Below are 14,129 nucleotides of genomic sequence, written 5' to 3'. Positions count from 1 at the left end.
AGTTCTCAGTTAATGAGCTGAGAATAACATTAATTTCACTTCTGTTTACCCTCCAATATATATATATACACAGGAATTAAATTAGTAATTTACCAATTACTAATTTAAAACATTACTTTATAAAAGAAAATATTTTCTCTGGAAAACAAACTGAAGAAAATAAAACCATTTACATTCTCATCTTGTTTTGAAATTATTTCATATTAAAGTTTTTGACTGCCAATATATATTTCCATCACATAAATTATTTTTAAATAAACATTGTTTATTTAAATACCTTCTTATATTCAAATTGTAGTCTTCAACTATAAAGTTCCTCATAGAATACTGTTCCCTTCTGTGGTAAGTACCAGAACAAACTACTGAAATGGCAACCTGAAATTTAGGTTTTGATGTTTTTAGCAACTCAACCAAACAAGCAAGATGAATAGAATGACCCGATCTTATTCACTTTCTTTTATTTTTGTTACTATTTTAATGTCAGTTCATATTTTCTGACTATTTGATACACACTATATATAGATGTATATAATACATTTACATGGTCAGAACTTAAAAGGTTAAAAATTACTTTCCAAATTACTTTCAAAGACCTCCCCTGCCTCTCTCAAAAGGGAATGAGTCAATGTTGAGTCTCTAATTCACCACAAAGGAAAAATACTCCATGATTCGTATTTTAAGAATGTAAATTCATATACTTAGCGGTACACCAAATGCTATCAAGAAAAAAATGCAATTCAAGCCATTCATCTGTGTTAGACCAATTGCACTTTAAAAGAACAGGATGAGACTAGTGACGATACAATGCAAAAGTGTCTCTATAAGACCAGATCTGGCTCCACACTTCAATTACTAGATAAACTGAAAAAAAGTCCATTAGCCAATAGGTATGGAAAGAACAATTGTAGACTTCTACACTACAAATGACTGGCTAACACATTAATCCTAAATTTTTCAAAATAATTTTCTGAGGGGGCAGTAGAGTGGTGCAGTGGTTAGCATTGCTACCTTGCAACACTGGGAGCTTGGACTCAATTCCAGACCTGGGGTGCTGTCTGCATGGAGTTTGTATGTTCTTCCCAAGTATCTGTGAGGTTTTTCCAGGTGCTCAGGTTTGGTCCCATAGCCCACTGACATACTGTCAGGTTAACAGACTTCTGGGAGTGAATGTGTGCCTGTTTGTATCTGTGTGTACCCTGTGTATATATCCTGCCTTGCACCTGTTGAATCTATCCCTGTTGCCTGGGATATAGGCTCTCTCACAACCCTGAACTGGATGAAGTGAATAGAAAATGGAAAGATAGGTAGAATTTCTATATCTAATTCAGAAGTAGTTTGAAGGGCTAAAAAGGTGTTAATGTTTTTGCATTAACAAGCTAAAAAGGACAAAAACACCCCTGCATAAAATGAGACAGCAGCCTTAATCCAATAAAAAAATAACATCTATGTACCCAAATAAAAACACAGATCAATAAGATCAGAAATCCACTACGTCTGAGTGTAACATCAGAACAAAACAAGGGTAAGTAGCTTTCAGCAGCCAAGGCATCTAATCAATAACACCTGCCAGATTAATGTATTAATTATTCCAAACAAAATACAAGCAAAATATGTAAAATTTCTGACTTAATTCCTAATGATATGCACAATGCTTAACAATATTTTGGAGAAAACATCTGTAAGAAAATTGCAGAACTTTTTTTAAAATTGCACACTTTAGTGAATATATAACTTATTGCATTAAGTAATGCAGTATTCAATGCAGTATAATGATGCCAGTATTCATTAAACAATAAAAAAGATGGTAAATATTCAACCAAATGTTATCAAAGAAAATCATGTATTTGCTACATGGCAAACTCATCACTTCAGTTAAGAAATAGGATGAGGCATCAAATGCTGAAAAGAAGAAACAATGTTTAGGCCGTGGAGCCTTCTTCGGGTATAAGGCTCCACAGCCAAAACCTTGCGTTTTCTCTTCTCTTTTCAGCATGAAATAAACCTATTACTTTTCCTTTGCAGCCTACACACGCTGACACAGCTACCCACATCAAGTGTCGTGCTAAAATGTAGCAGATTTTAAATCTTCTTTATCTAAATTACAAGCAGTTAAGAGAAGCTTTTTATAAATAAGTGTTCCTTGGAAAATAAAAAGCTGGATTAATTGCAATGTAGCTATGGTTTTATTTCACTGATTATTACTTTAAAAATATATCTTTGTAATTGTATAGCTGGTTTCCCTCCTAACGTTTATTATAAATTTGTCTGCTGAAAAGGAGTTTGCAAGTTTCAAAATACAGAGGATGAAAACTGCAACAAATGGGTACTGATGCCAATTAAAAGCACCTGTTGAATTTCTAACTTATCTTTGAACTACCACCCTTGAAATAGTGTCTACAGCAGAAGAGCAATACTTTTGCTGCTACAATGAAAGGTACGGTCAGTGACAATCTTAACTTCGTTGAAAAGGCTTCTGTAGTAACAATGCCAGTGAATTACATCTGAGAACCAAAAAAACTTCAAAAGAAAAAATATTTTACAGTTTAAAGCAATCCCATTTCCAAAACCCCTATCCAGTTTAATCAAAGAATACATTTCTGCATTCTGTGGAAACAGGATGAGAGTTTAGAATTAGAGCACTTAGAAGATGCTCCACTAAAAACTATACTGTATGAGGAAAGCCTTAATGTTCCGTTCTTATCGATCAAATAAATATCTCAACACCTCAAGGACAATGCTGCTCTGCATACCAAGCACAAATCCAGCAGGGAAGAGTTTTGTGACTGACCTAGTCATTTTTCAAATAAGACTTTTTTTCTTCTTTCTACATCATAAGTATTGCATAGTTTTGTAAACCATATCTTATAATTTGTATTTTGTGTGTATACTTTCACTTTTAACAATTGGTATGTTGAAATGACGGTTTCAATTACAAACGTTCTAGAATCTGTACTAATTAGCAGTTGCTGTTCAGGCATTAGCCAAGATAATGTTAATTAAGTAAAAAGCCATGAGTTTCAACTTATATCTGCAGCTGTGTTAGCACTGTACTCTAGCATTTAACACAGGACTAATATTTATTAATTTAGAAATAAAAGCTTAACTTATAGCTTGTAAAACAGATTTTTTACACTGAACACAAAATCTGAATGATGGAATTTCAAGCCTCACATACAGTAATGTATTTTAGAAACATCAAAATCCCCGTCATACAAAGAAAACTACACTTCGGACAGGAATAAAGAAGTCTAGCTGCCAGACAAGGAATGAATAAGGCTAGGCTAGTTGCGAGATTAAATATTAAAGTGACTCTTGAGACATTAAAAGGTACATGGGTTTCCTTACTTATTTTTTCTCTTACAATTTTGATATGAAATGCAAAATACTGCTGCTAACTTTGCTTGAATGGTTTGACTCTTGACTACACCAGTGGACTGTTATTGCCCTGTTTACATAGACACTAACTCCACTTCAAATTCCCTTTTGGTGAAGTGTCATTAGACTGAGCACTCCTCTTTAATCAGATTCAGTGGCTCTGCTAATCCCTTATCAACTCACTCAGTGCTCTGCTCAGTTTCGTTCTTTTACTCAATTTATCAATGACTGGATGGCAAGAAACTTGCTGCGTCTCGGTGTCTCGGTGTTACTGACCACTTTGAGGTCTACAATGAACTGCCTACCATTTTAATTTCAGACATGAAATTAGGATAACTTCCTTCGCTATAGATAATAATACGGTATTATCTGGCTAAGTGTATTGTCAACAAGACACCCCTATTGCTCATCCCCAATAAAAAAAAAATGCAAGTTCAAACATAAGGAAAAAAATTTCAATAGATTAAAATATTCACATTTTCACTCAATGTCATATATACCAATAATATATTTTTCAATTTACATTTTACAACTTTAAAGTGTCATAACACGCAAGCGTTAGTGTGAATTTGTTATAGCACTGGAAATGTTTAATTATTTGAAAACCAATTTACTAAATATAGTATGCTAGAATGTGCATCTCTCCCCGGGTTAGGCAATACTAAACTTATGAAAACTCGACTCCATAAATCCTCCCTCCCCATATTAACATTTTCAAGACAATGAGGTTTTATGTTGGATAAGCAAAGCTCAAACAGTACAGTAAGTTCCTTCCACGGATGAATAGAGCAGAGTAAGCATAATGCAGTCACCACCAGCTTCCCTTTTTACACTTCAGTCTCGCTTTGCTTTCATGCATGTGCGATAACGTTCGCATATCATCTCGCACTTTCACTGAACATTGTCAGTAAGCTGTATTGCAATCTTGTCAGGGAAGCATCCAAATGGTTTTATTTACTATGCATTTTCCTTTGTATATAACTGAACACAAACCTGAACCATACGGTGTGGATTTATTAAATGTACAGTATTTGTAATTAATTCAAATTAATACTGTATATTTTTATGTGTATGCTATATTTGGTGTTTAATTATTCTAATTAAAGGGTTTTTAAATGTTTCTCATTTGTCATTATTTAATTTCTCCTCCCCTTCTTTAAAAGGATAATTTTCCTTCCACATGAAATGCTAGCTATAATCTCTCTTGTTCCCTACTTCCCCCCATTAGAGCACACACCTGTTAACCATTAAAGGATAATAAACCCAGGTGAACCTGCAATTCTGTGCTGCTGTGTGGCTGTTTATTGTTTCTTCTTATATATTTCTACTGAAGCTCTCCTTAACATAAAACACTGAGTAGCCAAAATGCATTTACACCAGCAGAAGCCTCAGCAATCTCACAATGTGCTATGATTTAAAGCAGCAAAGGGCCTAGATGCAAAACATATTCAAAACGCCACCAGTCCAGTGAATGCACTAGGAGTAAAAGGGCGTAAAATGGAAGCTCCCATAAAACAAGTCAGATGATTCTGTCTGCAGACAGAAATCTTAGGAGTGGTATTTACAGATCACTGGAGCAGTTTTACATGTCTGGGGTCTGAAGCAATTAGGATTTGTTCTTCATCTGTCTTCCAACACTCATTTTTTCATCAAATGAAAATTATGGAGTAGGTTTGTAAAAGAAAACAATGTTTACTTAAAAAAATGAATTCTGAATTCATACTTAAGTGCACTGATCAAGTTTGACATTGTTCTGCTTGTTCAATAATACCATATGTCATATGAAAAACATTTTTAAATGCATATTCACACAAGATTCAAGTCAAAATGATCCTAATACTTATAATGCCCAAAAATATTCATTAAGATGGCATTTGTGAGCAATGCCAAAGATAAATGTTAATGTATTATTTGGAAACACTTAACCAAGCAAACTACTTTTTAATTTGAAGTTATTTTGCAGCTGAAATTTCACATTACAGAAAATCATCTTCTGTTACACAAGACATGTTACCTGTACATTTACATCTTCCTTCTTAAATATGAGGGAGCGAACTTCATCTGGATCCACATTAAATATAGCTTTCAGCAGTGGTGGCTGAAACAGAGGAGAGAGGAATAAATATATTAATATCCCGTTGACAGGATTACATGTTAGGACTACCATGTGCCATGGGATCGCTTACGCATCAGTTTGTTGTAGCTGGCATCAAATACTCTATTCAGTATAAAAGTAGGAGTTAATCATTTCCAGGAAAATGGACTCCTCCCAGTATAAAATGAGCAGTTCAAAAATTGGACAATGCCAACGCCATTTGTTTCAAATGTCTGTTTTTCGATAGGAATTGTCCAAATTTCCAACAGATCTTCTGTAGAAAATTACCAGAATTATTTTTTTTTCATAGTCAAAAATGCACAAATTATCAACTACAATTTCGGTTTACAACAGGAAGCTATGTTCGTGCGTGAGCTGCAAAGGAAAAAGTAGAAGTTAATTCCACACTAGAAAGTAAAAAAAGACACCTAAAAATGTTCAACGTCTGAAACGTTGCATTATGTCTTAACTCTTTTTGATCTTTGAGTGAAAATTATCTCTGCATATCACTGTATATTTTGCATGTAATAAAAAACAAGGATTTGCCCAGCACGCACCCCTGAAAAAAGCTGACCAATGTTACCTTAAATTTCAATTTAGACAAGACTCGTTGTACTCTTATGAACATCAAATTTCTAATCATAATATTTTTTTGAGTTCTATAACTAAGACAGTGTTAAAAATTTTTACAGTCACATTACTAGACGCAGCAGAGTAACACATTAAATGCTGTAAATACTTTAATGTAATGGTCTTATTTACAAGACTAAGACAAAAACACAATCCCTCCAGCCTCTGAGAAAGTGCCACAAAGGCACTGTAACTACTGAACTGTTTCTTTCCAAAACTTCATTTTCTTTAAAGAGCTAGTAAGACAGAACACATTTTATAAAAGTTACATCTCTCACCTTTCTATCTTGAGCATTTGAGTTAGATGCAGGCAGGGGATAATGTTCCTGAGAAACTTTCGAAACAAAAGTGGAGGGATCATCTTCCTCCTCCTCTAAAACAACAATGCACACTCGGCTCATCCGATCTGCTTTCATTCACTTCTATAATATTCCAAAGTTTCCAATGCACTGCTCCCGCAACAAAGTAAGATACACAGCTGCCCAACAAACGCTGTTTTAGGACAGAGAACAGGGAAGCACAGAAGTCCACACTACAAGTTTCATAATTAAAGCACGCTTCAATCAGATGCTCATTATATTAATCAAGAAGGAGAAAAATTCACATTTTACATTTGAAACCCAAAGGAGCAGAACCTGCACATAGACGGTTCTAGTTATGGATCATTTACTTTGATTATTTTAAGCCAATATTCAAAGCCACCGAACTCCCCATTCATTCAGAACGCTGCTGAAAGTAGCAATATGACTCACATCTGCATCCAGCAACTGCGCTGACAATACTCTTCCTGTTTACAAGCTAGTCAGGCACATTAAAACAATGCTAAGCTCATCTGATCCTTTGCATACATGAGAATATTCTTTAACTCTGAGTGCAACCAGTCGTACAAGAGCAGGGATAGTGACACTGCTGATCAGGCTGCCTTCTCCGGAGTGGTTGTTCATCCGCACAGAGTGATAATTGTTGTGGGTGACAGGACGGCAGTCTGTAAACAGCTGTGAAAGCAGCAAGCCATGTTACCAAGACATAAAGAGAGATCTGAAGCAGCAAAAATCGCACAGAAAGCCAAACAAAAAAAAGTCAGGCTGTAGACAAGGTCAGTGCCATTTCCCCATTGTAGTCCTCAGGTCAGATTGTTCCAAGCTGCTCACAGAGGTTTACAAGTCTCACTTGATTATCCGTACAGATTATCCCGCACCTTCCTGCTTGTGCATGCTTCCCTCTTTCAGTTAGCTGACACAAAACAAGATGCTTATGTGCTGTTTTGCCGCTGAGCACGGTGGGTGTACAGCAGATCTGCTACTGGGTAACTGAAATATATTTCCATAAAGTCCGATGAGTCAGTCCATGTGCTCCAGTGGGAATCCATCTACAGTGCTAGGAAGCACATAATTAAACAGCAAACACAGGATATTCTCATAGGCACTGAGATTTCTGTGCTTATGCCCAAGTGTCCCCTTAGTCCTGAAGATGCAGAATTCACTGCAGTTTCCTGTCGAATAAGAGGGGGAGGTGCAGTGCTAGTTTAGTATGCTCCACTTGCAGTAGTGAATGAACTGTTGTGTGTGAAAGCTGGAATAATTACCACTGAGCACTTCCAGCAGAAGCCCTTTATCACTTCAATGCCTGCTTTGATACGAAGCAATAAAAAGGGAGGTTATTATCTTCTGCTTCACTTCTTAAGAAATCCAGTAAAATGTTACAGCCTAGTTCAGTTCCTCGAGCATTTGTTTTAATATTCTTTAGCACTGTTCAAAAACACTACTTTTGCAAGAAGCAGTCCTCTTTAGTATTACAATCCTCCACTTTCAGAAGCTCGGAGCCTTTAAAATGTGAATTTAACAGTGGGAAAAAAAACAGCAGCTCTGCAGAAGAGAAATCACTATCTTCAGCAATACAGCACAACCACACTCTCTTTTCGCCTTGATGAACCACCTAGTAACATCACAGTGCTATAATTCCATCCAGACCAGGATCAAAAGATCTTTCAGTAGCTTCTCACTGCCTTTCTCTTTAGAGCTATGTTCCCTTGTAGGCGGATTTCCCAGACGCACAGTCTGCTAGAGGAGTGACTAATCAGCTCGTCCAATAGGACTATGCAAATGAAAAATGGCTAGGCTTCAATACATATTTTTTCCAGTGGAAACTGGAAACAATCAGGCATCGATGGCAAGTGGTTCTCTAGTCTCCCTCTTTATAGGAGAGTGACTCTCTCCAGCAGGCAGTTTTAACTGCTTTCATATGAACCAGCATGTTAAAGCATTTCAGCCTTACCACACAGTCTTAACTCTTTATAATCTGCAAAAGTAGAGTAGAGCTTATTGTTTTAAAATGTCTCACTACAGCCCCTTCTGCCTTCATTTACAATGAAAACTTTTTTAAAGCCTCCATGTCATTACATTGAGCACTAACAAATCAAATGTAATCAATTCTTAATTGTTTAATCCAATACAACATTGAACATTGCTTTAAAAATGTTTATCACCTTCCTTTTGCCAGTACATACTCAAACAACTGTAAAGAATCATTTTTTTATTTTAAATGACAGGGTAAAGATACATATTATTAGCTATAAAATAAGTCCTTCACTTTTACAGTACTACTGTTCTCAGAGCATCAAAGTTTAAATGCCAGCAAAACAGACTGAAAGGCATTTTTGAGCAATCTGTATAATAAAAATACAAAACAAACATAAAACAATACAAATCTGAGATAAATAACAATACCAAATAATGTAATAAAGTACAAACCACAAACCAAGTTGTTCATGGTGCCGATATTTATAATTTTGAATAATTAAACACCTTAAAATACATGCACTAGAAAACATGGCAATTTCCCTTATCCTATGAAAATATTTTAAAGTAACAAAGGAAAATCTTACAATGGTGATTATATTCCAATAAAAGAAAAAAAGGTTAGATTCCCCGTTTAATATTTGAGTCACCTTACCTCCTTTTGGCAACAAAACAGGCAACATGATTTACAAAGTATTTGCAAAATGAAATAATTCTGAAAATAAAATGTATAAAATGCCGAATGTTAATCTATAAAAGACTAAAGTGGAACGGAGAAATCCTAAATAAAAAACTGCAAAGGCAATTAGATCACTTTAAAAATAGCAACAACCCAAAGTAATGCACCCTGTCATGCTTATTACGAAAGACTAGAGCCCATGACTCTGAGATGAGACCTTTGAAGGACAGTAGGTGCAGTAAACACGCACAGAAGCTAAACTATGGCTTGCTACTTTACACCTCCAAGAATGTCCGAGGTTAGGTACTAAAAGTCAAATATGACCTTTCGGCACTATTTATCTTACATCCAAAATGCAAATACATTTAATGAATGTTAAATCATTTCTACACAGGTTAACAATACACCTTTGATCACACTGCCTTGCTTTTTTTGTTTTCTTCACTGACTTATCTTCTCTTTATTGAGGTATTTCATTTCAAGCGTCACACTGCCTGTATTGTTACCATCAAACAGGTTTTTACCAGACTAATAGAAATGTGGTGCTGGTTAAGAATGGAAAAGGGCAGATATATTCAGTGAATATTTTTTGCAAAAACTATATGAAGCCATATACGATTTGTTTAATCAAAAAAGCTGCCAAGACTCTCACCAGTAACAATAATAAAGCTCCCATATTTTGTGGAAAAAGAAAAAAAAATTAAAATTAAAAGTATAATTTCCAGAAAGAAATCCCAAAAGGGCTTTCAAATGGGTCATTTTGCACTGTAGTAAAAATACAACAGAACAACTACAAAATAAACTGTACAATCAAGAAATTCAAACAATAAATTATGTATACGACAATTAATAATGAACAACACAAAGCAGTTCAAGCATTTACAGGAAGACTTTGGCATGTTAGTAACTAAGAGTCATGCGGAGGCAAAGGAATTTCAGTGCGTCTCATTCAGAGTTGGCAACAATGCAGATTCCATATTATTGAAACAACAAGGCACCACCCTCCGTCTTTCCTTTACTGGTTACAAGTGTCCTGTTTTAGACATGCATGGTAGTTCTGCAGTATGGTATAGTTTCTCCAAACAAAATGATCACTATGTCAGTGGAGCTGGTCTTAAAATCAGCAACATGGGTACTATTGCAGTCCATTGAACGCTTTAATATTTGAAATTAAGAAGACAAAAACACTTTTCTAAAAAAGACACCCAAGTCATACATAATGCACAAAAGTGCTAAAATATTGCATTTTTGGAACAAAGGAGGCTAAAACATTACTTTATAAAAATAAGCAATAATTGTTTATAAAATCTTTAATATGTAAATATCATTACATGCTAAGGCTTGTAAGATAAAGGCTTAAACTGATTTTTCTTTTTTGAAGTTTGGCAAAGGTCTTGATACAATTCAAAATAGGGCTGCCATCTACCTACAAAATAAGAACTTCACTCCAATCAAACAAGCTAAACACAGACCTCGTCTCAACTGTAAACTGAATGCAAACAAATCAGAAAACACTCAAGTTCAGGAACAGTTGCAAATGCACAGAATTCTTAGATTTGTGATATAGAAGACATAGAAATATGCAACTCTCTGATACTAAAAGTTGCAGATGGCCACTGTTTCTCTCTTTAGATTTAGACCACAATTACAAATTCTCGTGTACTAAAGACCCATTTACATTGGGCAAACTAAAGCAATCCGAATGCAGTACCCTGCTCAACAGTACATTAGCAGTGCGCCATACACGTAAGGAGTATGAACTTGCATCTCGGCAGTCCAAATACCAAAGCCCCAACCACTACTTTCCTACTGCTGCCTAAAGAATGACAGAAATCATGAAGAATCCGGATCACTTCAATGTATAAATAAAAAGGCAGAAGAAGACAAAGCCGAATTATTTATTCTGAATACAACTAAAATACTGCCTAATGCTAAAATTGAAGTAATGACATATAAACTAAATTCAAACTCTTTTTAACACAACGCTCTGGAATACATTTTCTGGAAATCATTCAATTTAGTGTAAACTAAACTACAGCCTTAACATAAAATCATATCAATTAGCAGATACAGGTTCAAGTTCTATATACTAATAAAATAATAATGCTATTTATGGTGACAAATACCAATTTGTAGCACATACACAATGTTAAAAAAGATACAGTGATCTCAGGTTGGTTACTCCAGTTATCAGTTGGTAACTCCAACTGAACACATGCAAATTAACATCCATAAAAAAATAAGAAAATCAAAATACATAAGTGGCTCACAGGAACAAATATCAGCCACTAACTGTTCATTTTCAAACAGCCAGTAAAAAAATACTTTACTATAATAGCACTTATTGTACTTAATCACCCTCCTCCTTGCTAGACCCCAGAATTTGCCAAGTACCAAGTATTTCCAAAGTAAATTCCTTCAAATTACTTATACACTCTTCAGATGAAATTAGTACTTGTATATAGAATGAGCACCATTCAACATTAGGGTTGGGTACCGCCTGTGGAAAACATCGCTGCATACTGTTAACTATTTTGTATTTTATATATGGAGACCCTCTCATTTTATGATTAGTTAAGCATACTGAGTTGTATACAAAATAAGGTAATGAAAATTATGTTGTTTTGTTGTTTTATTGGAATGAAAGAACTAGAAATAACACTGAACAGTGAAACAGAACAATTAAGCAACATGCAGAATTTTGTCAATCATTAAAGATTACCTTCCTCAATTCTTGAATCCGATTTACATTTGTTAAGCCCAAAATCTTCCCAAACATCAGATTTGGCCCTTGTGTTATTGACTATCTCATACCGCAATTTTGTTTGATTGGGAATGCCCATAAAGATGAAAGTCAAGGTCGTTCTGAACCAATCAGCTACGGTTATTTCCGCGTGATTTCCAAATTCCCATCATATTTCTAAACTTTATAGCCAATGATATGCAGGAAATACCTTTAGTATGACTTTTTTACTCACCCTTTTAAAGTTAACAACATTATCACAGTCATTTTGTTTTTATAATCAAATTTGATTTTATGAATGTAAACAGTGGAAAATCTTTGTTAAAATTGAAAAAATAAAACCACTGATGGAAATTGCCGGAAATTACAGAGCGTCTAAATGCCGGAATGCAGGTTTTACCGTGCACCTCTATTCAACACTGAATACACATGAAGTTCTACTGGAGAGGCCTACTGTTCAAATTGAAAAAGGCCTCCCACAAAGAACATCTGGCTTAACGACAAATGCCACTGGAAAACTGAGTCATATTTGACATAAATATATATTTTTAAATAAAACTTCAGACTTCTAGGGTGGAGTCTTCGAAGGCATTTTTTTATTTTAAAAAAAGGTTGGTGACTCACATAGCCTTGGGCTTTTCCAACCACAAGAACATATGACTAAGTATGGATTCCAGCTCATTAACTGCTAGAGCATATTTTATTCTTTTCAAACTTAAACTGTTACATGAAACATTTTTCTTCACTTTGGTTTCCTTTAAATATGAATAAAACTTTAAATCTGTAAAACCACTTTTAAAACACTGCTCAATGCTCAGTAAAGAATGAACCTTGAAAAGGTGTGGATGAACACATTACAAAAGTATAGTATAATAGAAAGGCACTTTACACTATCTAAACTTTTACTACTGAGGTGACTCTTAGCACACCACTAAGCACAGGAACTCTGACAACTTAAAGTGGATCTGCAATGCTATTTTTATATTTCAGAGTAAGAAATAATCGACACTGGTGAGTGCCTTTCAAACCAGAACGAAAGTAAAACATTCACAACCTCCAATTCACATCACAAAATAGACAAGATTTACAAACATAAACAGCCTTATTCAGAATGAGGGAACCAAACGTCCGGTGAGGTAAAGTGGCCCTATTACATTATAAAAAAGAAGGCTTGTAAATACATCTCTTTTAATCCAATAGCAATGTTGGTCTCAACTTCGAGACGGGTTTGCCAACAAATACAACTTACTTTTGTTAACTCTCCATGTAGGTCACGTAGGAACATTTTTGCGGTGAAAAGCCAGGAAGACAACATGAAAGAGCCTTACGTTTTTTTTAACTCCTTTCCCAAAAGTTAGAAACATACTTTAGTGACGCAAAAGATCCCAAATTACTGTATCCATAACAACTGCAAAAGCTGCAATCAATACCATAATTTTAGGAAGCAGCCCGTCAGGCAGATTAACAAGTAAATGTAAACAACCAAAATAGAAACGTTCTAAAGAATTTCCCTTAGAATTTCCCAGTTACATGTAAGCACATATTGCAGTTCACCTATAATACTAAATAATACAATTTCAGAGTCTGACATGCCATCCCTATTTTGATACAACTCATATTTAAAATTCAGACATTAACAATCCTCAGAAAGCCTGTGTCATACAACTACATCACACTTATCTTATAACCTATCGACTTGTAACAATAATTTGAATAAAAGTATAGACTTTAGCGTATGAAGCCATGGGGAATTTGCATATGTGGAAATAACTATTTGAAAAAGTTATGAAGCCAGCTTCCTGTCCATTGCCATTCCTTCTCCCTGCCCCCTCTCTCACGCTTCTCTAAACAAAGAGCAACAGGCTATGTCCTCTAAAGGGGAAGTTTCTCTTTCATTTGATTTCAATACATTTTTAAATCTGCATGCTGAAAAACTAACAGAAATATTAACCATGTTTTACAAAAATGAGGCTGTCCCACTTAGGAACAGCAATCTTATTCTACTTACAGATACAGTTAGGTAGGAATTCAGGACTAAAGATCAACACAAATTCTACCAATTATTTGAGGTGAGACATGCTGCAAATAATTCACCAAAAATAAAATACCAGCTGTTAAAGGAGTTTTGCTGCAGTTGTGAACTGAGAAAATGGTGCAGATATTGAGAATAACATTTTAGAAATATCATTTAAAATAAATATGATCTGGGTAGCACAGTGGTTTGCATTGCTACCTTGCAGAACTGGGACCCTGGATTCAATTCAATTCCTGGGGTGCTATATTCAAGGAGCTTGCATGTTTTTTTCTTTT

The 14,129-nt window shown here is 35.0% G+C and overlaps 1 protein-coding gene across 3 annotated transcripts in view; it reads right to left on the bottom strand.

Annotated features, from left to right (window-relative positions):
- Positions 1 to 14,129, bottom strand: part of ankrd28b (ankyrin repeat domain 28b) — a 70,159-nt gene that overhangs the window by 29,308 nt on the left and 26,722 nt on the right. The window contains exons 1-2 of one of the 3 annotated variants that reach the window (XM_069195054.1): positions 6,379 to 8,147; positions 5,390 to 5,473 (exon numbers count right to left, since the gene is read on the bottom strand). In XM_069195054.1, coding sequence (XP_069051155.1) covers positions 5,390 to 5,473; positions 6,379 to 6,516 — 222 coding nt within the window. In that variant the 5' untranslated portion in view covers positions 6,517 to 8,147. Of the gene's footprint in view, positions 1 to 5,389; positions 5,474 to 6,378; positions 8,148 to 14,129 lie in introns of those variants that run through there. The other 2 variants (XM_006635755.3, XM_069195055.1) reach the window with 2 other exon arrangements.

The sequence above is a fragment of the Lepisosteus oculatus genome, chromosome 10 (assembly GCF_040954835.1).
Source record: "Lepisosteus oculatus isolate fLepOcu1 chromosome 10, fLepOcu1.hap2, whole genome shotgun sequence".
Lineage (NCBI taxonomy): Eukaryota > Metazoa > Chordata > Actinopteri > Semionotiformes > Lepisosteidae > Lepisosteus > Lepisosteus oculatus.
This window is presented reverse-complemented; position numbering and strand designations above follow the sequence as displayed.